Genomic DNA, 26,249 nt, shown 5'->3' on the forward strand with positions numbered 1-26,249 from the left:
GAGGGGCTATAGTTTTAAGGTATTAGGAGAAAGCTATAGAGGGGATGTCAGAGGAAGGTTCTTTATGCATGGAAATGCATGGAATGCGTTGCCAGCTGTGGTGGTGGAAGCAGAGTCATTGGGGACATTTAAGCAACTGCTGGACATGCACATGGATAGTAGTGAGTTGAGGGGTGCGTAGGTTCAGTTATTATATTTTACATTAGGATTAAACCTCGGCACAAAATTGTGGGCCAAAGGGCCTGTTCTGTGCTGTACTTTTCTATGTTCTATGTTCCACCTGAACTGATCTGGGACCAGTGTTCCGGCAAAAAGGATAAATAGGGTAGTCACTAGGACTTTAAACTTTTGAGTCGGGGGAAGGGAAAGGGAAAGCAACAGGGAGTATGGAGTCAATTAGAAAGATAAGCAGCAGGTTAGCATGTGTGCAATGTTTAAGTTCAAGGCAGACTAGGAATGAAGCAAAAAGGAAGGATAACTTAGGACATATTACAAGAAGTGATGGAAATCATGAGGATAAGAAAAATAGCATTAAGGTGCTTTACCTGAATGTTCGTAGTATTCGGAACAAAATAGATGAATTAACAGCACAAATCATCGTGAATGGTTATGATGTGGGAGGCAACACAGAGATAGGGTTACAGGAGGTTCAGGACTGGATTTACAACTTATCGAAAAGACGGGGAGGTGGCAAAGGGGACAGGGTGCCTTGTTAGTTAAGAATGAAATTAAATCTATGGCACTGAATGACATAGGGTCAGATGATGTGGAGTCTGTGTGGGTGGAGTTGGGGAACCACAAAGGCAAATAACCATAATGGGAGTTATGTACAGACATCCGAACAGTGGTCAGGACCAGAGGTGCAAGATGTAACAGGAAATAGATAGGGCATGTCAGAAAGGCAAGGTCATGGTGATCATGGGGGACTTCAATATGCAAATGAACTGGGTGAAAAAAGTTGCCGATGGATCCAAAGAAAGGGAATTCAAGGAATGCTTACAGAATGGCTTTTTGGAACCCACGAGGAAGCAGGCTTTTCTGGACTTAGTGCTATGCAATGAGCCAGACTTTATAAAAGATCTTAAAGTAAGGGAAACTTAGGAGGCAGCGATCATAATATGGTAGAGTTCAGTCTGCAGTTTGAAAGAGAGAAGGCAAAATCGGATGTAATGATGTTACAGTTAAATAAAGGTAATTACAGGTGCATGAGAGAGGAACTGACTAAAATCGACTGGAAGCAGAGCCTCGTAGGGAAGACAGTAGAGCATCGATGGCAGGATTTCTGAGTGTAATTGAGGACACAGTACACAGGTTCATCCCAAAAAGAATGATTATCCGGCTGACAAAGGAAGTCAGGAAATGTGTCAAAGAAAAATAGTTTGGGAAAACTACAAAAACAAACAGAGGATAACAAAGAGAGAAATAAGAAAGGAGAGGATCAAATATGAAGCTAGGCTAGCCAGTGATATTAGAAATGATAGTAAAAGTTTCTTTCAATACATAAGAAACAAAAGACAGGCAAAAGTAGACATTGGGCCACTTCAAACTGATGCTGGAAGGCTAGTGCTGGGAGATAAGGAAATAGCTGAAGAACTTAATAAGTACTTTGCGTCAGTCTTCACAGTGGAAGACATGAGTAATATCCCAACAATTAAGGAGAGTCAAGGGGCAGAGTTGCATATGGTGCCATTACAAAAGAGAAAGTGCAAGATAAGCTAAAAATTGATAAATCCCCTGGTCCCGATGGGCTACATCCTAGAGTTCTGAGGGAGGTGGCTGAGGAAATAGCAGAGGTTTTGGTTGTGATCTTTCAAAAATCACTGGAGACAGGGAAAGTCCCAGATGATTGGAAAGTCGCTGTTGTAACCTCCTTATTTAGGAAAGGATCAAGACAAAAGATGGAAAATTACAAGCTGATTAGCCTAACTTTGGTTGTAAGTAAAATTCTAGAATCCATCGTTAAGGATGAGATTTGGAAGTGCAGGATCAGATTAGAACAAGTCAGCATGGATTTAGTAAAGGGAGGTGGTGCCTGACAAACCTGTTAGAATTCTTTGAAGAGGTAACAAGTAGGTTAGACCAGGGAAACCCAGTGGATGTTATCTACCTAGACTTCCAAAAGGCCTTTGATAAGGTGCCTCACGGGAGGCTGCTGAGTAAGGTGAGGGCCCATGCTGTTCGAGGTGAACTACTGGCATGGATTGGGGATTGGCTGTCTGACAGAAGGCAGAGAGTTGGGATAAAAGATTCTTTTTTGGAATGACAGCTGGTGACAAGTGGGCGCCAGGCAGGGTTCAGTGTTGGGGCGGCAGCTGTTCACTTTAATATATTAATGATCTGGAGGATGGGACTGGGGGCATTCTGGCGAAGTTCGTCAATGATACGAAGTTAGGTAGACAGGCAGTTAGTACTGAGGAGGTGGGGAGGCTGCAGGAAGATTTAGACAATTTAGGAGAGTGGTCTAGGAAATGGCTGATGAAATTCAACGTGAACAAGTGTGAGGTCTTGCTCTTTGGAAAAAAGAATACAGGCATAGACTATTTTTTAAATGGTGAGAAAATTCATAAAGCCAAAATACAAAGGGATCTGGGAATGCTAGTCCACGATTCTCTAAAGGTTGATGGGCAGGTTGAGTCTGTAATTAAGAAAGCAAATGTAATGTTGTCATTTATCTCAAGAGGGTTGGAACATAAAAGTAGCGACATGCTACTGAGACTTTATAAAGCTCTGGTTCGGCCCCATTTGGAGTACTGTGTCCAGTTTTGGGCCCCACACCTCAGGAGGGACATACTGGCACTGGAGCGAGTACAGCAGAGATTCACACGGATGATCCCTGGGATGGTAGGCCTAACATACGATGAACGGCTGATGATCCTGGGATTGTACTCATTAGAGTTTACAAGGTTCAGGGGAGATCTAATAGAAACTTATAAGATAATACATGGCTTAGAAAGAGTGGACACTGGGAATTTGTTTCCATTAGGCAGGGAGACTAGGGCCCATGGGCACAGCCTTAGAATGAGAGGGGGTCAATTTAGAATGGAAATGAGGAGACATTTCTTCAGCCAGAGAATGGTAGGCCTGTGGAATTAATTGTCTAGATTAAAGTGGTGCTGGAAAAGCACAGCAGGTCAGGCAGCATCTGAGGAGCAGGAAAATCGACATTTCGGGCAAAAGCCCTTCATCAGGAATAGAGGCAGGGTGCCTGCAGAGTGGAGAGATAAATGAGAGGGGAGTGGGGGTGGGGAGAAAGTAGCATAGAGTCTGTGGTAGCAAGTCTGTTTCAGGACATGGTTGAAGAGCTTCAGGGCAGAGGAGATGACCAGGGGGTTGCAGTGGGAGAGAGAGACTCACTGAGATTCTTGTAGAGAGAGGAGGAAAACCTCTTCAAGGCAGCCATCCTTGCAAGAGGATTCACAGTAGGGTTAAAATCAACTAGATAAAAAGGACTGCAGATGCTGGAAACCAGAGTCTAGATTAGAGTGGTGCTGGAAAAGCACAGCAGGTCAGGCACCATCCGAGGAGCAGGAAAATTGACGTTTCGGGCAAAAGCCCCGCTACCACAGACCCTATGCTACTTTCTGCCCACCCCCACCCCCCTCTCATTTATCTCTCCACTCTGCAGGCACCCTGCCTCTATTCCTGATGAAGGGCTTTTGCCCAAAACGTCGATTTACCTGCTCCTCGGATGTTGCCTGACGTGCTGTGCTTTTCCAGCACCACTCTAATCTAGACTCTGGTTTCCAGCATCTGTAGTCCTTGTTTTTACCCTGTGGAATTCATTGCCATAGAGTGCAGTGGACGCCGGGACGTTAAATGTCTTCAAGGCAGAGATTGATAAATTCTTGATCTCACAAGAAATTAAGGGCGATGGGGAGAGTGCGGGTAAGTGGAGTTGAAATGCCCATCAGCCATGATTAAATGGCGGAGTGGGCTTGATGGGCTGAATGGCCTTACTTCCTCTCCTCTGTCTTATGGTCTTATATAAGCATGCATAGAAGTTTGACTGTCTAATAGGAAGCACATTAGGAATAATTGAATGTTTTTGCGGGTGCTAAGATGTTATGAATGGAATAGGAGATTCATTGGCTCAGTTGGTTTGTGATGCAAAGGAGAGACAACATTATGGATTCAATTCCTGCAACAGCTGAGGTTATCATGAAGGACTGTCCTACTTAACCTCTCCCCTCACCTAATGTGTGGTGACCATCAGGTTAAACTACCAGTTGTCTTTCCATCTAATTAGAGAGCAGCCCTTTGGTCTAGTAAGACTATTGAGGAGAAAGTGAGGACTGCAGATGCTGGAGATCAGAGCTGAAAAATGTGTTGCTAGAAAAGCGCAGCAGGTCAGGCAACATCCAAGGAACAGGAGAATCGATGTTTCGGGGCATAAGCCCTTCTTCAGGAATGAGGAAAGTGTGTCCAGCAGGCTAAGATAAAAGGTAGGGAGGAGGGACTTGGGGGAGGGACACCTATCGCATTTCCAATGCCCCTCCCCCAAGTCCCTCCTCCCTACCTTTTATCTTAGCCTGCTGGACACACTTTCTTCATTCCTGAAGAAGGGCTTATGCCCGAAACGTCGATTCTCCTGTTCCTTGGATGCTGCCTGACCTGCTGCGCTTTTCCAGCAACACATTTTCAGCTCTAGTAAGACTATAGTAACTTTATCTTTATGAGTGGAATGCTTATAATCTTATACATCTCAATCATGCTCCCCCTTGGTCTCCTCTTCTCCAAAGAAAACAACTCCAATCTATCCAATCTCTCTTCATAAGTAAAGCTCTCCAGCCCAGGAAATTCTAATACCTCGAATGGAGTGTGCAGAGTTGTTTTATGATGAAGGGAAAAGGGAGGTCTGCAGATGCTGGAGATCAGAGCTGAAAATGTGTTGCTGGAAAAGCGCAGCAGGTCAGGCAGCATCCAGGGAACAGGAGAATCGACGTTTCAGGAATAAGCCCTTCTTCAGGATTCCTGAAGAAGGGCTTATGCCTGAAACGTCAATTCTCCTATTCTCTGGATGCTGCCTGACCTGCTGCGCTTTTCCAGCAACACATTTTCAGCATTCCTGAAGAAGGGCTTATGCTCGAAACGTCGATTCTCCTGTTCCCTGGATGCTGCCTGACCTGCTGCGCTTTTCCAGCAACACATTTTCAGCGCTGTTTTATGATGAAGGTTGGGCAGACTAGGCTTGTATCTGCTGGGGTTTAGAAAAGTAAGAGATGACTTGATTGAAGCATTTAAGATCCTGAGGGGTCTTGACAAGGTACATATAGAGAGAATATAGCCTTACGGGAAAACCTTGAACTAGGGGTTACTGATTAGAGGGTTGTGATATTTTCAAATCTACCAAATCAGAAATGTCTTCCTGAGAAGTGGTGGCTGCAGAGTCCTTGAGTATTCTGAAGACTAAGGTAGATCGATTTGTGTTAAGCAAGGGTTAAAGGTTACCAGAAGAAGGCTGGAATGCAGATTTGAGTTTACAATAGATTTGATTGAATGACTAAGCAATCTAAATAGGTAAAAACAATGACTGCAGAATCCAGAATCTGGTTTCCAGCATCTGCAGTCATTGTTTTTACTTCGTTGATTTTAACCCTACTGCGAATCCTCTTGCAAGGATGCCTGCCTTGAAGAAGTTTTCCTCCTCTCTCTACAAGAATCTCAGGGAGTCTCTCCCCCACTGCAACTCCCAGGTCATTTCCTCTGCCCTGAAGCTCTTCAACCATATCCTGAAACAAACCCGCTACCACAGACTCTATGCTACTCTATCCCCACCCCACCCTCCTCTAGCTTATCTCTCCATGCTTCAGGCTCTCTGCCTTTATTCCTGATGAAGGGCTTTTGCCCGAAACGTCGATTTCGAAGCTTTTCGGATGCTGCTTGAATTGCTGTGCTCTTCCAGAACCACTGATCCAGAATAAGCAATCTAAATGCCCTGTTCTGTATTGATATGTTCAGACATAACAGTGCACAAACACACTCTCCTTTCAGTTTGCGTTTCTCTCTCCAGGCTCTCCCAGTTTACATTTCTCTTTCTTCCTCTCCCAGTTTGGGTCTTAGATTAGATTACTTACAGTGTGGAAACAGGCCCTTCGGCCCAACAAGTCCACACCGAGCCGCCGAAGCGCAACCAACCCAGACCCATTCCCCTACATTTACCCCTTCACCTAACACTACGGGTAATTTAGCATGGCCCATTCACCTAACCTGCACATTTTTTTTGGACTGTGGGAGGAAATCGGAGCACCCGGAGGAAACCCACGCAGAGAATGTGCAAACTCCACATAGTCAGTCGCCTAAGGCGGGAATTGAACCTGGGTCTCTGGCGCTGCGAGGCAGCGGTGCTAACCACTGTGCCACCCACACAGGTTCTTCCAGCTGGTGTTTCATCTCCTTTCCGGTTTATAGATTAGTCTTGCTCTTCTTCCCTGTTTATTTCTCTCTCTCTTTCCCTGAAAATATTGCTCTCCCATTTCTCCCCGATTCACTTTCTTCACTTTCTCAACCTCTCCCAGTTGAGAGGCTCTTTATCTCTCTCTCTTCCCCAGTTGCTGGCTCCAGAATTTTCAGAGTAAAACAGTAAGTCCAAACTATGGAGGGTCAATGTTAGGCACATGAGTTGTGAACCACATTGTCCAAGGTACTGTGTGCTAACTATCCATATAATGAGTGTCACCCGTCTACAGGAGAGTAACCTTCATTCTACAAAACAGGAGGATATGGAACCCCAGAATAAGGAGGTCAGGCTGGGTGGAAACCATAAAACCATTAGATATAGGAGCAGAATTTGTAGTGATTGTAACAAGGTCAGCCAGGGTGGACATCATAGAATACCCTGATTGAGACTTTTAATCTGGTCCAATCAGGGAGTCCCAGCTGACAGATATAAACAGGACTGTAAAAATAAGCACTACCGCACTTAGGTGGTAGTGTGGGGGTAAAATAAAAAAAAATCCAAAGTGCAAAAAAAGCAAAAAGCAAAAAAAAACAGAAGTTCCAACTCTATTTTGATTTAGTCCCTACCCTCCCCTTTGCTGTTTTGATCACATAGCATTGCAAAAAAAAATTTAAAAAAATAAACAGGACTGTGTCACTGACCACTTGGGTGTTTTCCTATCTTCCTGGTGGTGGAAATTGAATAAAGATTTGTGCACTTTGTGTCTTTCACTGTGTCTCACATGTATACACACACACCATGGGTGCTGGGGAAAAAAATAAGCACTACTGCAGTTAGGCGGTAGTGTGGGGTTAAATATAAAAAAAAGAAAAAGAAAAAAAGATGAAAAAAAATACAGGAGTGTCAACATGACAGGGAAAAAAAAATAAACAGGACTGTGTCACTGACCACTTGGGTGTTTTCCTTTCTTCCTGGTGGTGGAAATTGAATACAGATTCGTGCACTTTGTAAAAAAAAATAATCAGAAGTGTCAGTCCCTACCCTCCCCTTCACTGTTTTGATCACACAGCATTGTCCTTTTATGGGAAGGGCAGTGTTTGTCACTGGCCACTCGGGAAAAGAAAAAAAAATAAACAGGACTGTGTCACTGACCACTTGGGTGTTTTCCTATCTTCCTGGTGGTGGAAATTGAATAAAGATTTGTGCGCTTTGTGTCTTTCACTGTGTCTCACACCTGCACACACACACCATGGGTGCTGGGGAAAAAATAAGCACTACCGCAGTTAGGTGGTAGTGTGGGGGGTAAAAAAAAATCTAAACAGGGGATCTAATCCTTGGGTGCTGGGAAAAAATAAGCACTACCACAGTTAGGCAGTAGTGTGGGGGTTAAAAGAAAAAGAAAGAAGCCCTTGGGATTAAATAGGCAAAAAGAAAAAAAAACAGGACTGTGTCACTGACCACCCGGGTGTTTTCCTTTCTTCCTGGTGGTCGAAATTGAATAAAGATTTGTGCACTTTGAGTCTCTCACTGTGTCTCACACCTGCACACACACAGCATGGGTGCTGGGGGGGAAATAAGCACTACCGCAGTTAGGCGGGAATGTGGGAAATAGGAAAAAAACTTTAAAAAATAAAAAAAATAAACAGGAGTGTCAGAGAGAAAAAAAAAGAAAAAAATAAACAGGACTGTGAAACTAGGATTTGTGGTTTGTCCTCAATTCCCTGTAAACTAGTTGAACGGTAGGGTTTGAGGCCTAGCTTTGCTGCTCCTCTCCCTTGTAAAATTGTTGTTGTATACAGCTGTTAATATTAACTGTTTTTTGTAAACTGTGTTTTGTAATTGCTTAATAAAATTTAAAAAAATAAAAAAAATAAACAGGAGTGTGGAGATTTGAGGTTTGTCCTCATTTCCCTGAAAATTGGTTGAATGTCAGGGTTTGGGGCTTGGCTTTGCCATTCCTCTCCCTTGTAAAATTGCTGTTTCTCTGTATACAGCTGTAAATGTTAATTGTTTTGTAAACTGGGAATTGTTTAATAAAATTATAAACAGGACTGTCAGAGATTCTGTTGATTGAGAACTGGGTCTAAGGGAGCTGGATCAGTGTCAAGGACACTCTGTGTAAATAAAGGGTGACTTGGTGATGGGATACCGGTCTCTGGAGTTACTTCAGAATTAGTCAATTTGGCCCATTGTGTCTACGTCACCATTCGATTATTGCTGATGTGTTTCTCAGCCCCATTCTTCTGCCTTCTCCCTGTGACCCTTGATCCCCTTACTAATCTAGAACCTATCTCTGTCATATATACACTCTTGGCCTCCACAGCCCTCTGCAGCAATAAGTTCCAATGATTCACTACCATCTGCCTGAAGAAATTCCTCCTTGCCTCAGTTTTAAAGGGTAGTCTCTTCATTCTGAGGCTGTGCCCTTGAGCTCTAGTCTCTCCTACTGGTGGAAACAGCTTCTCCATTTCCTCTCTATCCAGGCCTCTCAGTATTCTGTAAGCTTCAGTCACATTCTCCCATATCCTTCTATACTCCATCAATTACTGACACAGAGTCCACAGCTCCTCCTGTGGTAAAGCCTTCATTACAGGGATCATTCTTATAACCTCCTCTGGACCCCTCCAATGCCAGCACATCCTTCCTTAGATATGGGCCCAAAATTGGTGACCATGTCCAAATGCGGTCTGAACAGAGCCTTATATAGTTGCCGCAGTACATCTCTGCTCTTATATTCTAGCCCTCTTGAAATGAATGTAACATTACATTTGCCTTCCTAACTGCTAACCGAACCTGCATTTTAACCGTAATCTTAAGAAAATCTTGAAGTAGGACTCCCAAGTCCCTTTGCACTTCAGACATCTAAAGCCTTTCCCCATTTATAAAATTGTATACACTGCTATTGTTTCTCTACCTCACACTTTGCCACATTGTATTCCATCAGCCACTTGTTTGTCCACTCTTCTAGCCTGTCCAAGTCCTTCTGAAGCCTCCCCGTTTCCTCAACTCTACCTGGCCCTCCACCTACCTTTATGTCATCTGCAAACTGAGCAAAAATGCCATTCATTCTTTCATTAATGTATAATGTGAATAGTTGTGGTCCCAATAGTACCCAATGGTATTCCTCTAGTCACCGGCTGCCATCCTGAAATGATCCTTTTATCCCTAAGATGCCTCTGCCAGTCAGCCAATCCTCTATCTATGTCAGTACCTTGCACTAAACACCGTGAGACCTTTCTTATTTAGCAGTCTCTTGTGCAGCACCTTGTAAAAGGATTTCTAGAAATCCAAATAGATCACGTCCACTAACTTGATTATTAGCTCCTCAAAGAATTCTAACAGATTTGTCAGGCATGACTGCCCCTTGAGGACAGCCCTTTTTTATTTCCTTTTTATATCATTTTTAGGAGACCAGCCCTATATTACCATGTACTCCCAAACACTCTGCAATCTCATCCTTACTAATGGACTCTCAAATCCTATAAATGACCTAGGTTAGACTAACGAGCCTATAATTTCCTGTCTTCTATCTCCTTCCTTTCTTAAACAAAGGTGTTACAATAGTCATCTTCCATTCCTCTGGGACCCTCCCTGACTTCAGTAAGTCCTGAGAGATCACCATCAATCCATCTACAATCCATCTTCCCTTTAACCTTCCCTTTCAACCAACTCTGGTCAGCTCCTCCTTCATGTCTTTGTAGTTACTTTTACTCAATTGTACAACCGTTATATCTAATTCCAGCTTTCCCTCTGAAACTGTCGTGAGAATTTGTCATATTATGATCACTGCCACTAGGGGTTCCTTCACTTTAAGCTCCCTAATCAAGTCTGCCTCATTGGTATCTACATCTACTGTAATAACTGGATATTTCCTTTGCCACTCCAAGTTCCCCTGCTGCCCAGATAAGATATCCTGAACCCAGACATCAGACTGGCAACTCAGCTTTTGGTTTCTCGATCCTGGTCACTGAGTTAAAAATCACACAACACCAGGTTTAGTCCAACAGGTTTATTTGGAAGCACCAGCTTTCAGAGCACTCCAAAGGCTAGTGCTTCCAAATAAACCTATTGGACTATAACCTGATGTCGCGTGATTTTTAACTTGGTTCACCCAAGTTCAACACCAGCACCTCCACATCCTGGCCAGTGAGACCAGTGCCTATTCCCCTAACTACACTATCCCCAATTACAACTACATTTCTCTTTTCTATCCCTTACTGAATGGTTCCCTGTACAATAGTGCTATGGTCAATTTGCTCATCTTCCCTACACCTCACATTCTCATCCACACTCAGCACACTCTTAGACAAGTTCAAGGACTGAGGCTCCTTCACCATTACCTCCTGGCCCCCTCCACCAGCCTTGCCATAGTCACACCTTCCTGCCCCTGACCACTGACTACTTTAAAATAGTTAATATAAGGGGTGTGACTGCCTCCCGAAACAGTGTCCAGGTAACTCTTTACCCTTCCCTGAGGTGTCGCAGTGTTCAAAGCTCACACTCAAGCTCATCAACTCTGAGCTAGAGTTCCTCAAAAGCAACTAACACTTATTACAGATGTGGTCACTAGGAGCCACAATATATTCCACCAGCTCTCAGAGCACACATGGCCCTGTCAGACCTTTCTATTTTAATGACATAGTTCTTAAATAATGTTTTAAAAAACTCTGCTGGTCTTTTAGTTTGTAGCCTGTAAATATTCCCCTTATTTAACTTCAATCTGAAAGTAACTATAATAGATAGCTACTAATTTGATTATCATCAACCAATTAACTTACGGTTTACCTGTGATGTCACTCTTTTGTGCTGGGTCCCTGGACTTGGGCTTCAATTTATCTTGGGCAGTGTCTCTGTCCAGATGTGATCTCTCCTACCAGACTGTGTGAAGCTTACTGATCATGCCAACTATCAACTTATGATTTTTAAAGAACAGTTGGCTGGATGACTACAGATGCAGAATACTGGGTTCAATCCCCTCACCGTTCAAGGAGGGAGGGTTGCTACATTGCTTGATACACAATGGTGCCACTTTGAAACTCATAGTGACGATGATATTGGTGAGACTTGAACTCGGATCTCCCCGGCCAGAGGTAGTGACATTCTGAGGGTGCCAAGGGTCACCCACAACTATCTACTTATGCCAAGTACCAACCCTGGCTTTGACTATTTGAACTTTAGTCACCTGTTTGTAGATGCAGATGCTGAATATAATTGTTCACAACACATACCTCTAAATTTTCTGTTTTCTCTGCAAATCGAGCCTCCCTGATGAATTTAAATAGCTTACGCTGCACAAGATTTCTCAGGATTTCCTGTGCTTTGCTCAATGCAGGGTCAGATGAATTCAGGATGTTTTCAAAGACACAGTCTGGAAAAACAAAATTTGTTAACTATGAATTTTGGGCTGGAGTTTGTGAAGTTCATTGTAACTTCAATGCAAGGACCAATTCCACTTCCTGACCCCATTCAAGGCAGTTACACAACATCTGCTGGAATTTCTATGAATGGTTTGCTCTTGTGATAGCTGTCCAATTAGAATGAGCAGGTGCAATCAATGGTGTGATCTAGAAGTGGCTGTTGCCATTTTAAAAGTGTTAGCCAGTCATCAATGTGACTGCAGCTAGATGTCAAATTTATATGGCATTCTGTCATGAAAGTCCAAACCATGCTTTAATGATACCTCCCTGGAGTTCAGGCTGGTGGTGGTGGAGGGATGCCTTATTTCTAAATGGTGGGGTCAGGCCTATGAAATACATAGAAAGTAACTTATGCTCAGACTGACTGGACAAATTTGGAATGTTTAATGAATACTTTGTATCAGCTTTTTTTTAAGAAGGGGATATTGGCAAAATATTAGAAATGGAAATAGAACATAGAACAGTATAGCATAGGAACAGGCTCTTCAGCCCACAACAGCCAAGTTAATCTAATCCCTTCTGCCTGCCTTTGGTCCGTATTCCTCCATTCCTTGCTTATTCATAATGCACCATTGTACATACCTCCACCACTAGCCTTGGCAGTGCGTTCTAGGCTCTCCAACAGCTGCCACTCTGTGTTATAAAAAACTTGTCCCTCATATCCCCTTTGAACTTTCCCTTTCTTACCTTAAATGATCTAGTATTAGACGTTTCAACCCTGGGAAAAAGATTCTGACTGTCAATCCTATATATGCCTCTCATAATTTTATAAACTTCTAACAGGTCTCCCCTCAGCGACCTCTGCTCCAGAGAAAACAACCCTAATCTGTCCAGCGTCTCTTTATAGCTCATCCCCTCTAATCCAGGCAGCAACCTGGTAGACCTCTTCTGCACCCTCTCCAAAGCCTCCATATCCTTCATGTAATGAGGCGACCAGTATTGAATTCAATACAGTCAGTTCTGCTGTAATGCACTAGTTCCATTCTCGTGCAATCGTGAAAAGTGTATAATAGCAGCACCATTTAAACTAATGGGGCAATGGGGAGATACTCACAGGCTTGGAAAGTAGCAAATGTGACAAACCTATTCAAGAAAAAGTGCAGGTCAGTTTAATCTCATTGGTGGGTAAGGTTCAAAGACAACCATCAGGGATAAAATTAAAAGTCACATGGGGAATGGTTTGCATTAATTAAGAAAGGCCAATGTGGATGTGTTTGTTTCATTCAAATTATTTTGTTGGAGAGGTTTGATGAAGGGAATACAGTGGATGTAGTCCATGTGAGTTTTAAGAAACTGTTTGAGAAAACATCACTTGAATATTATTGAATAAAACAGACACTTTGTTGACTGTTTACGCCTTGCAAACAGGAGAATTTGCAAGAATACTAATTAAAAGAGAAAACCGTCATTTATTCTGCAAGGGAAGAGTGTTTTGATTAGTTAGTTAGATGGGTGCATGAATAGAAAAATGTATGTAGAGATATGGGCCAAATGCTGGCAAATGGAACTAGATTTATTTAGAATTTCTGGTCAGCACGGATGAGTGAGACCGAAGTGTTTGTTTCCATGCTGTACATGTCTAAAGCTCTAAGTAGACTCTGATTGAACCGTTTGAGGAGAAAGTGAGGTCTGCAGATGCTGGAGATCAGAGATGGAAATGTGTTGCTGAAGAAGGGCTAATGCCCGAAACGTCGATTCTCCTGTTCCCTAGGTGCTGCCTGACCTGCTGCGCTTTTCCAGCAACACATTTCCATCTCTGATTGAACTGTTGCCATACAAAATGCATCCTTCAGTGGTGACTGACAGTTAACAGGTTGACTGTGATTGACAGCATTCAGTGTAACAAGCTGATGACTGAGAAGATGAGTTAACAAAATTGTGGCTTCTGGAAAGGAGGGTCAGTGGCAGTTTGGATGAAAAATTGGATAAAGGACAAAAGAAAATCAGTAAGTCATGGGAAATAGTTGTTTTTAGTTTGGAGTATAGTAGATAGTGGTGTTCCCTAAGGATCAGTACATGGGTCACAATTTCTTTGATAGATGTAAAAGACTTGCAAAGTGGAAAAAGATTAAAATTTCAAAATTTGCCAATGATACCAATTTGTAGGTGTGGCAAAGTGAGAATGAAATGAATTGATTGCAATAGGCTAGCAGTATGAACGTACAAATGATCAATAGAATTTCACAGAAGCCTAAAATTATGCAGTCAAGAAGAGAGAGGGACAGATGATATATACTTTATGTCACAGTGCAAAAGAGTGTGTTGGGATATATGTACTTGTGCATAAATCAATGAAGGTTGCAGGACAGATTGAAAATGCAGTAAATAAATCATGCAGTATCTTTAGGCTTTGTTAACAAAAGAATCAAATGTAACAACAAAGTTGTGTTAAGCTTTTATAAAATTGATCCAGCCTCAGCTGGAATACTGTCTGCTTTGGGGATTTATACTTTAGGAAAGATATGAATGCATGACAGAAAAGATTCACAAGAAAAGTTCCAGGGATGAAGAACTTGAAGTAGACACATTGGAGAAGTTACGATTATTTCCTTGGAGAGGTCAAAATGAGGTTTGATAGATGTATCCAAAATCACGTATCCAAAGGAAACTGGACTGAATAGGTAGGGAGAAGCTGTTCTCATTATTGGAAGGATTGAGAAAAAGAGGAAACAGATTCAAAGTAATTGGCAAAAGAAGCAATGCAGACACCAGGAGGAACATTTTCATGCAGTGAGTGGTTATGGTGTCAAATGTGCTGCCTGACAGTGCGATGAAAGCAAATTCAATTGAAGCATTCAGGAGGAAATTGGACTATTATCTTGGGAGGCCAGTGCAGATCTGACTGCCTAAAGGGCTCCTCTGTGGTTTAACATTTCTGCATTTCTGCTTTGAAGAAATGTGTCTCTTGCCACCTTTCACATGACGGAATGAAATCATCTTAGCTCTTGGAGAATGGTCAGGTAAACTCAGGCAATGACATCATGTGCATCATGAGAGTCTGGAAGGTTTCACAGTGATTAAACTGACCATCCTCATCCTACAGGAGAAAGGAACAGACAACGTTCGAGGAAGGGCTCATTCCGAAAGTGAATGGCATTATTGAGACTAATTGAAAACAAGGCTGTTGACTTCAACTGGGTAGCTTCACTGCTCCTGGTAGTCGAAATCATGACCAACAGAGAGAGAAGGAAAAGTCTATTGTCTGCTCAGGAACACAGTTTCCTAACTTGTGCACTCATACCCATTAGATCTCATTTGCTATTCTGTCTGATGTCTGATCAGGTGTGACTGAGAAAAAGGAGTGTGCAAAATGGACCTATTCTCTTCGGATCAGCTAATAACATATGAGGACTAGCAATTGATGGTGATGATGAGAGTTCAGGTTGATTTGTGTTCTAAGGATTGCATGAAGGATTGCATAAAGGCTTAGCAACTATCATTCAAAACTGCTTAAGTGAACTGGAAAGTTACAATTCCTTTATTTACTATTAATTTATTCTGTGGCCGTCTATGTCTGTGAGAGAAGGTCGTAATCAAAGAAGACATAGACATTAATTATCTTGTTTAGCTTTGCTCTGCTAAAGTTACAGTATGAATAATAACTTGTTAACTTTGTTTAAGTTATAAACTTGGTGTCATTCATAAAGCCCAGTAAGAAACAACTCGGCAATTTTGAGGGTTAATTAATATTTTAATTTCACTGTGTTGTGAAACCAGTGATAGTAAGGCTGGTTCGATTTGACTTGGCCTACGTCGTAACACTCCTTAAATACTACTTCTGGAAATATAGCATGGAAGTAGTAACAAACAAGCAGCATGACACACTGTGTGACAAAACTGCCAGTGTGCCCACCTCCAAACCCTCCTCCATTTCCATGGCAACATTATGACTTAGGTCTTCTGCCACCCAGACATAAAATCACTTTTATTCGTATCAAGCGAATGCCTGCAATCTTCTTATTAATGTCATCTTTGGAAAACAACGGATAGGGCTCCAATGTTTTCAGCTTCTTTCTTTCGTATCTATTTGTCTGTCTGTCTGTCTGTCTATCTATCTATCTATATATCTCTCCATCTATCTATCTCTCCATCTATCTATCTATCTAAATCTATCTATCTATCTATAAATGAGAACACAAGAAACAGGAGCAAGAGCAAGGCCATTCTGTCCATTAAGTCTTCTCTGTCACTCAACAAGATTATGCCTGATCTAATTGTGGTCTCATCTCTCTTTTATTGCCTGTTGTGCATAGATCTTAACTCCCTTCTCAAACAAAACTCTTTCTAACTCAGCCTTGCATATATTCAATCTAATCACCTTTCATTGTTCCAAACTCCAATAAGTGTAGACCAAACCTGCTAAATCTTTCTTCATAAGAGAGCCCCTTTACCCAAGGTATTAGCAAATACTTATACAATACTGCAAGTACACTGCAACCAATGCCCTGAAGCAAGAGTTTCTCACTTTAATATGCCACCTCCTTTTCAATAAAGTTAAATAAATATTCCTTTTGCCCTCCAAATTACTTACTGCATCTGCATGCTGATTCATGTACCAGGGCACCCAGATCCCTCTGTACCTCTGAGTTCTGTCATCTCTCTCCATTTAAATAATACACAAAATTGGACAAGTTCATATTTTCATTCTCATCCGCCAAACTTTTGCATGTTTATTTATCTATCCCTATGTCTTTGCAGAATCCTCGTGTCCTTTTCTTAGCTACCTTTGTATCATCAACAAATTTAGCAACTGCATATTAGGAAGATTCAGTGTATGAAGAGGTGCATTCAGATTTATCAGGCCGCTACAAGGGATGAGGAACTTCAATTATTTGGAGACACTAGAGAAGCTTACATTCGTCTCCTTAAAGCAATGAAATTGAAAGGATTTAATATGTTACTGAAAACAACAATGGATTTTGAGAGATTGCAAAGGCTGATACTTCAGTGCAGTACTGAGGGTGAGTTGCACAGTGATGTGTGTCACTTTTCAGAGAAATGGTTACACCAACAGATTGTCTGTGCTTTGAGGTGGAAATAAAAGATCCCATAGCACGATTCTGAAGAAGAGCCGAGGATTTAATCTCACTTAATATTTATTCCTCAATCAACATCATTAAAAATCGATCCTTCTGATCATTTTCATGTTGCTGAGGGCTTGCTAAATTCAAATTGATAGCCATAATTCCTACTACGCAGCAGTAACTTCGTTTTAATATACTTTATTGACTGCAATGTATTTTGTGATTTGTCAATACATATAATGAAGTCATTATTTTAGGCAATACATGATTGCAAGCGGGCATCAGAGCCGCCCTGCTTTTGCCACGGGACTATGCCTACATCAGGAAACTATAAGAATTCATTTTGTGTTTTAAACAGCAGTGGCAGCTTTAAACCCACAGAACTCAGCAGCTGCCGGTCCGCCCACGTGACCGGGAGAAAGGAGACAGAAGACAGATCAAATTCACACTAGACCAACACTACCCATGACTCATAGACCAAAACTCTGGAATTAATTAATATGGAAACTCATCTCCTCATCACATCAAGAGACTGACTGAAACACACCCATACCCATCGATACGGAACCACCCTGACACAAAGGACAGGCATTCACCAGACAGGAACGGACAGACCAATACACACCAACACCCCAAGGGAACAAAGGGGGGTGCTAGCCCCTGCCCTCACAGAGAGAGACAAGCAGATAATACCCGGACCTGTTTTACATAAACCAATTAGCACCCTATTGTGCGTGCCCTGCAACTCTCCTGGGACGGCAGGAAGCATACTATTTGCACCTACTCCAGTGATGATGGGGAACTATCATCCCATTCATCCTCAAATTCCACACATCCTGACAACTAAAAGTATATAATATGTTGCAGCGCGCGGGAACAAGAGAGCAGCTGAGATTCGGACCTCGGTTGGTCTCCGCCGGTGTTACTGTAGCAATAAACGTTACCGATTGTTGAACTGCACTCTGGGCTCGGACTGATATCATTTCATCCGCGCTAACATGATTAAAAACTGTTTCTAATGGCAGCAGGAGCAATAATGGGAAGTGACCGATTTAAGTGAACTGGTGAATGAAACATGATGGAATTGAGAAATTATTTTACATAGTCCATCAGCATTTACATATATAGTACTGCAGGTACTTTCCAACCTATGCCCTGAAGCAAGAGTTTTTCACTTTTACTTGTGCAATGTGCAGCCTGAAAGAGTGTTGGAAGCAGATTGAGTACTTGCACAAAATGGAACTGGATAAAAATTTGGAGTCACACGGATGTACAGCACGGAAACAGACCCTTCCATCCAACTCATCCATGCTGACCAGATATCCTAAATTAATCTAGTCCCATTTGCCAGCATTTGGCTCATATCCCTCTAAACCATGCTATTCATATACTCATCCAGATGTCTTTTAAATGTTGTAATTGTACCAGCTCATTCCACAGACACATACCAGCCTCTGCATGAAAAAGTTGCCCCTCAGGTCCCTTTTAAATCTTTCCCCTCACAACTTAAACTGATGCCCTCTACTTTTGGGTTCCTCCTACTTGGGGAAATGATCTTGGCTGTTCACCCTATCTATAAGGTCACCCCTCAGCCTCTGATGCTCCAGAGAAAATAACCCCAGTCTATTCAGTCTCTTCTTATAGCTCAATCCCTCCAAACCTGACAAAATCCTTGTAAATCTTTTCTGAACCCTTTCAAATTTCACAACATCTTTCCTAGAGCAGGGAGACCAGAATTGAATGCAGTATTTAACAAGTGGCCTAACCAACATCCTGTTCAGCTGCAACATGACCTTCCAACTCCTATACTTAATGATGAATTGAAATAAATCACTGCAGGCACAATGCACCAAAGAGTTTCCTTTAGTGCAGTTGAGAAAGAACAGCTTTAGGTCCAACACAATCACATGATAATGCCTACCTGTGAGTTGGGTGTAAGCCACCATGTCATCAATTGCTCTGGACATTGTAAACTTAATCCCATTTTTACCAGTTATCATGAAGTGTGGATCTGCTAGCAGCAATGCCTCTGTGATCCTGAAGGATTAAATATTTTCAAAACTGTTACTGGAATATTTTCCACACTGCTTCTTTAAAACAAAAGGGACTTTTAAAATGCCATGAATTGAAATCCAGAGTTGGTCCCTAGTCTGGATAGGCTGGCACAGTGATCAGCCAAAGCAACAATGGCCTGTTGTTGGACTTAGGTCTCCTTGAGATAGGCTCAGAATACAATTAGTCAGTGTGTTCCTAACTTTCCCACTCTAGGACCTGAGCACCAGATCCACAGGCTGATCCCCACCACAGCACTGAGGTGGCACTGCACTGTCAGAGGCGCAGTCCTTTAAGATGAGATGTCTCTTTGGGAGAGTCAACCAGCTGTTGACAATAACTACCTTCAGTTCATGTGTAGGGTTGGGTTCCAAAAGACTACCTGGAGCAGAAAGGAATACTTGCTGGGTAAAGGGAAATATTTGAGCTGAAATAAGAGAGAACAATAAAGAGTAAGTAAGTAAGAAAAACAAGTGTCAGAGATGCATGTCATCCCTGCAGCAATTCTCACATGCTCTCGACGTTGTTGACAACTCTATGTTGAAAGGCTCTGCGATGCAAAGTGTAGCGCGTGTGAAACATGTCATACATGTCACCAGCTTCCTGCAGAGAAAATATTGAAAACTGGAATAAATCCTTGTTCAGCACAATCTGTCAGTAACAGAGATCCTGTAGGATAGGAGCTGAACCTAGTGATGTACAATTTAGTTAAAATTGGAAAACCAAATAATTGCTGACATGGAAGCTATTCAGGCATCAGAAATATTTTAAAGATCCCGCCGCCCTAATCCTGACATTGCAAATTATACTTTTTCCATCAAAGTATTGCAGTATGCTATCCTGCAGTTAATTTTTTAATTTGATCAATGTGAACCTTTTGTCATCAAATTGGCATTTTATTTATTTGAATTTGGGGTCTCTTGTGCTATTGCTGTACATAAAGCATAAAATAATTTTCTGCGTTCACCCTTTCCATCCTGTTTCCATCTCAATGCTAGTGTAAAATCACATGCTGGACTCATCCATTCAAAGCTGGAAAGCCCAAATTTATTACCATTCCATCACCACTGCTTCATCAAAAACCTGGAACCCTCTCCCTCCCCTTTTAACATACAAACTGCATCAGTTCCAGAACGTTCCGCACTATTGCTTCTCAAGGACAATTTGGAATGGACAATAAATGCTAACCTTGTCAGCATTACCCAGCTCTTCAGAATAAACATAAAGAAAGCACAACATGCTGTGAATTTGTAGATCACTCATTCTTCCCCACAATTCCTTATATTTAGTTTTTAATGATGGGTCCTGCCATCCGAGGAGTAGAGCTAAAAAGGAGGAAAAGTTTAGCACAGCCTTGGCTTATGACAACAGAAGTGCTTCAATTGGCTCCCGTGTGCCTGTGTCTGTGGTGAAAAGCAGACATGCAAATATTCCACAAGCAAACAAGACTTCCATTCTATCTGACAACATACATCACCTTATCTCGAGTGCAAATCTGCTTTGTTCCTTCTACTTCACAAACTCGAGCAAACCGGAGGAAGCGTCCAAAGTCAAAGTTGTTCTGGATTCCCAGATGGTGACTGTCCCTTCAGAAACATGATAAACACAGTTAATTTCGGCTGACACATCGTAAGACCATACAACATAGGAGCAGAAATTAGGTCATTCAGCCCAAGGAATCTGCTCTGCCATTCAATCATGGCTGATAAGTTTCTCAACCCCATCTTCCCGCTTTCCATCCTTAACCCAGATCCCCTTGATAATCAAGAACCTATCTATCTCTGTCTTAAATATACTCAATGAATTGATCTCCACAGCCTTCTGTGGTAAAGAATTCCACAGATTCACCACTCTGCAGCTGAAGAAGTTTCTTCTTATCACCACTCTTCTAAAAGATCTTTCCTTTAAGGTGTGCCCTCGGGTTCTAGACTCTCCTACCAATAAAAAACATCTTCCCAACATCCACATTGTCCAGGCCGTTCAGTATTCTGTAAGTTTCATTTAGATCCCTCCACATCCTTCTAACCTCTATAGACCCAGAGTGGTCAAGCGTTTCTCATACATTAAGACTTTAATTCCTGGTATCATTCTTGTGAACCTCATCTGGACCCGCTCCAGGACCAGTACATCCTTCTTGAGGTATCCTTCCTGGGGCCCAAAATTGCTCACAATACTCTAAGTATGGTCAGACCAGAGCTTTATAAAGCCTCAGAAGTACATACCTGCTTTTATATTCTGGTCCTCTTGAAATAAATGCCAACATTGTATCTGCCTTCCTAACTACCAATTCATTCTGCAAGTTTACCTTCAGAGAATCCCAAGGCCCTTTGCACTTCAGATTTCTGAATTTAGTCCCCAGTTAAAAAACTAGTCCATGCCTCTATTCTTCCTACTAAAGACAAGCTTCCAGACAGACAAGCTTCTATCCATGATATACAGAGGAACCTCGATTATCCAGCATTCGATTATCTGAATTTCAGATTATCTGGCAAGATCGCAAGGTTGCTTGGCTGAACTATGTTATCCAGCATTCGATTATCCGGAATTCGATTAACCAAATGAAGTAGCCCCGCCCGTGTCCTTCGGATGATCGAGGTTCTTCTGTACCTTGCCTGTAACACCATGAGCCCTTACATTACTCAGCAGCCTCCCGTGCGGCACCTTGTCAAAAGCCTTCTGGAAATCCAGGTAGATAACATCCATTGGTTCTCCTTGGTCTAACCTGTTCATTACTCCTCAAAGAATTCTATCAGATGTGTTAGGCATGACCTCCCCTTGATGACACCATGCTGACTTTGCAATACAGTTCCAAGTATTCAGAAATCTCATCCTTCACAATGGACTCCAAAATCTTACCAATGTCCAAGGGCAGGCTAATCGGCCTGAAATTTCCTGTTTTTTGCCTTACTCCCTTCTTAAACGGAGGGGTGACATTCATGGTTTTCCAGTCCTCTGGGACCCTCCCTGATTCCAGCGATTCCTGAAGGATCACCACTAACGCTTCCGCTATCACTTCAACAATGTGCCCCAGAACTCTGGGGTAGTCCATCTAGTCCAGGTGATTTATCCACCTTTAGACTTTTCAGTTTTTCATATACCTTTTCCTGGGTGATGGCCACCATACTCACTTCTGCTCTCTCCACTCTCTTGAATTTTTGGGATATTACTCATGTCTTCCACCGTGAAGACTGATGTAAAATAAATGATCAGTTCCTCAGCCATTTCCTTGTTTCCCACTCTCCAGCATCATTTCCAGTGGTCCAATGTCCTTTCTTTTATCCTTTATATATCTAAAAAAACTCTTGCAATCTTTTTTTATATTACTGACTAGCTTACCCTGACATTTAATCTTCTCCCTCCTTACTTCTTTCGTGGTTGTCCTCTGTTGGTCTTTGTAGGCTTCCCAATCCTCTGGGTTCCCACTGTTCTTTGCCTCATTTATATACTTTCTCCTTAGCTTTTATGCCGTCCCTGACTTCTCTGGTCAGCCATGGTTGCCTCATCCTCCCTGTACCATGCTTCTTTCTTGTAGGGATGAATCTCTGCTGTGTCCCCCGAATTACTCCCAGAAACTCCTGCTATTGCTGTTCGACTATTTTTCCTGCTAGGCTCCTCTCCTAGTCAATTCTGGCCAGTTCCTCCCTTATGCCTTTGTAGTTGCCTTTATTCAACTGTAATTCCATTCCACCTGATTCCACCTTCACCCTCTCAAATTGTAGAGTAAATGCTATCATATTATAGTCACCGCTTCCTAAGGGTTCCTTCACCTTAAGCTCCCTTATCAAGTCTGCCTCATTGCACAACACTAAATCCAGTATTACCTGTTCCCTAGTGGGCTTCACCACAAGCTTTTCCAAAAAGCCATCTGGTAGTCATTCCACAAACTCCTTTTCATGCAATCCACTACCGACCTGATTTTCCCAGTCCACCTGCATATTGAAATCCCGCACGATCACTGTAACCCTGCCTTTCTTGCACACCTTTTCTATCTCCTGGTCTATCTTGTGCCCTAAATCCTGACTACTGTTTGGAGGTCTGTACATAGCTCCCACTGTGGTTTTCCCACCTTTCTAATTTTTCAACTCTACCCACACAGGTTCTATGTCATCTGACCCTACTTTGTTTCTTACTATTGATTTAATTTCATTTCTTACTAATAAGACAACCCCACTCCCTCTATCCACCTGCCTGTCTTTTTGATAGGATGTATATATCCTTAGATATTTAGCTCCCAGTCCGATTCCCTTGCAGCCATGTCTCCATGATGCCCACCATGTCCTTACTGCAGTTTCGATGTGCACAACAAGCTCATTTACCTACTGCGTCCAACATGTTCAGTCCTGTATTGACCGTCCCTCTTCTCATTGTCATTCGCTTATGCAGTGTGCTTGACATTTGATTCCTAACTTTTTCCAAACACTCTGTCCTATTTTGTGTGGAGACTTTAATAACCTCTCCTGAGTTCTCCTTTCCTTTCACTTTTTTCAGATATACTCCTTCGAGTTTTACCTTTGCCTTCTGACAACTTTCTATTTTAAAGAAATCATGTCAGTTAATATGCCCTGCACTTCCTGCTGAATCATCTCATGATTCCAAAATGAAGACATTAGTCAATGGGGGAACTGTAATATTGTAATAAGTTGCTCAATGGTAAAGAACATAAGAAATAGGACCAGGAGTAGGTTATTCAGCCCTTCAAACATGTCCCTCCATTCAGTAAGCTCTTTGATGATGTGCTCAGGCCTCAGCTCCTCTTTCAGGCCAGCTCCTCATAGCTTTCAACTCCTTAATATCTGAGAAGTCTATCTGCCTCCTTTCCAAATACTTTCAGTGATTTGGCCTCCACGACTCTCTGCAGTAAGAATTCCAAACATACATTACCATTCGAAAGAAAAATTACTTCGCATCTCAGTTTTAAAGGGGTGCGACTTTATGTTCACTATCTTTATGAAGGGTGAGCCAGGGTGAAAGGAAGAGGTGCTGAGCATGGAGGTGGGAAGGTGTGTGATGGGCAGTGGGTGTAACATGAAGGTGAAGCCATTCTTCCTGACTTAAAAGGTTCTTCCAGCTGACTAGGAGCAACAAAAAATAAGACAAGTAGCAAACTAGTTAAGTCCGGGACATCTTGTGACAAGTTCCAGTGGGCTTCCACAGAGCTGTTTCTGATGACCCTGAAGTTCTGGGCCTTACCTTATTCAGCAACTTAAAATGTCCGATTCTGATACAGTCCTCCAAACTAGAGCATATGTCTGTGTGCATCACTATTAGGATCCAATGATCATGGGAAATTGTACCCAGAAAATACCACATTTGGTTTTAATGAAATTTATAATGTTTGTAGTGAATTCTTACTGTGAGAAACAATGGATTAATGAATATCCTTCAACAATTGATCAGAGAAATTAAAAGACGAGGCTTACCTGACAAAGTAATCCCACTTATCAACGTCAATCCCATTCCTTTTGTTGGCAATGATTTCATAAAGAAAAGCTTTCTCTTTGGGACGACCTTTATATGGCCACTGAAAAGATATGGTACCAGAGTTAGATACAGCTCACGGGACCACAGAATCACAGAACTGTAATGGTGCAGAAGGAGGTCAATGGAAATTCAGGGTTAGAGACCTAATTAAGGAGTTTGTGCATGATCCAACAATTGGTTGTGCGGTTCAAAGTGAGGAAGAAAGCTATAAACTGCACTAAGATGCACCACTCTGATAGACAGAAACATGATAAGGGAATATAATACAAAGGCATATGATGGAATGCATTTGAGGAAGGCATAGGAATACAGAATAAATAGGATAGTTTGCAGTTTAGAGGAAAGAAGGACTTTGGGAGCATAGTGTCTACAGATCCCCGAAGATAATGGTTGAGGTCATAAAGGTGATTAGTGTGCACTTGGAATATATCCCGTAACTCAGTTAGTAAAGGGAAGTTAGAGCAACAAAGTTATGCTGGTACTTCAGAAATTGTGTGTTGAGCTGAACATAGAAATTTGTGTACAGTTCTGTTACTGGAGGGATGTGATTGGGTTCGAATGAACAAAGGAAATGCATGAAGATTTCTCCAGAATTAGATTACTTTACTTTTGAGGAGGGAGTAGATTAGCTGGAACAGTGAGGCTGAGAAGCAGATTTAATTGAGGTGTATAAAAACATGAAATGCCCGGACATAAGCATTGAAGGACCTATTTCTCTTTGCAATTGATTGAAAATGATTGCCAAAGGTTTAGAAGGGATTAGAGTAACTCTTTATACCCAGAGTACAATGACGATCTGGAACTGACTGGCCAAAAGGTTGGCAGAGGTAACAACATTTTTCCTGATGAACAGCTAACTGGTAGCATAATGGTAATGTTCGTGTAATAATCTGCAGATCCAGGCTAATTCTGGGACATGGGTTCACACTACTGCAGCAATGGGTGAAATATAAATACAATTAATCATACTGGAATTAAATTTTCATGCTGGGAATAGTGGCCAGAAAACTAACACATTGTTGTAAAAACCCATTTGGTTTACTCGTACCCTTTAGGGAAGGAAGCCTACCATCCTTATTCAGTTTGGTCTACATATGACTCGGACACAAAAAGCGAGATTGACTCTTAAATGTCTTTGGAAATGGCCCAGTGATCTATTCAGCTGTAGCAAACCACTGCAGAAAAGTAAAAAAAAACAGATGGACCACTTGTCACCAACCCAAGAAGTTCACTGAACATCTGGGAGGCTGGGCTAACACAGCTGTCCCACATGGATAGAGGCGATGTTAGAATGGGCTGCAAGGGAGTCATCCCGGGAGTTCTCAGCAATGACTCCAGTCTCCGTGAAGTTTCATGGCACCAAGGCAAATATACTGCTGACTAGCTTCTATGACCTACCCTTCCTCAGCTGATGAATCAGCTCATTATGTACGACTTGGTAGAAATACTGAGAGCAGCAAGGTCACAGAATGCACTCCAGGTGGGCATTACAACTAGGCGAGAGGGCAAATGGCCATCCCTCTTTTTAACATGACCACAACAAAGATTTACATTCTTTATAGGATAAAACTATACCACTCTCCAACTAAAATGTAGTGAATTAAATTCCACTGAACAAATAAGGAACCAATTAGAGGTTTTCTTGAGTGAAAGAAAAAGGGATTTTATTTTCTGCTGACCCCAAGACAAATCATAAAGATATGATGTCAAGCATACAACTTCACAAGTACAGAGTTAGAAAGGGATAGTGTTCAGTACAAATGGAAAATGAAAGGAGTAAAGAGTTTAAATTTCTTCTGGCGTCCTTCAGGTGTAAGGTTTTAATCTGAGGCAGCGGTTTTTTGGTTGGTCTCTTGGATCATCAGTAGTAGAGATTAT

The 26,249-nt window shown here is 42.0% G+C and overlaps 1 protein-coding gene across 3 annotated transcripts in view; it reads right to left on the bottom strand.

Moving 5' to 3' along the window:
• LOC122560276 (deoxynucleoside triphosphate triphosphohydrolase SAMHD1-like) overlaps positions 1–26,249 on the bottom strand; it is a 75,140-nt gene that overhangs the window by 19,139 nt on the left and 29,752 nt on the right. For all 3 annotated transcript variants that reach the window (XM_043710814.1, XM_043710813.1, XM_043710812.1), the window contains 5 exons: positions 24,311–24,411; positions 20,368–20,476; positions 19,402–19,493; positions 18,760–18,875; positions 11,626–11,765 (listed from right to left, as the gene is read on the bottom strand). In XM_043710814.1, coding sequence (XP_043566749.1) covers positions 11,626–11,765; positions 18,760–18,875; positions 19,402–19,493; positions 20,368–20,476; positions 24,311–24,411 — 558 coding nt within the window. The remainder of the gene's footprint in view (positions 1–11,625; positions 11,766–18,759; positions 18,876–19,401; positions 19,494–20,367; positions 20,477–24,310; positions 24,412–26,249) is intronic.

This window comes from Chiloscyllium plagiosum, chromosome 20 (genome assembly GCF_004010195.1).
Source record: "Chiloscyllium plagiosum isolate BGI_BamShark_2017 chromosome 20, ASM401019v2, whole genome shotgun sequence".
In the NCBI taxonomy this organism is placed as follows: domain Eukaryota; kingdom Metazoa; phylum Chordata; class Chondrichthyes; order Orectolobiformes; family Hemiscylliidae; genus Chiloscyllium; species Chiloscyllium plagiosum.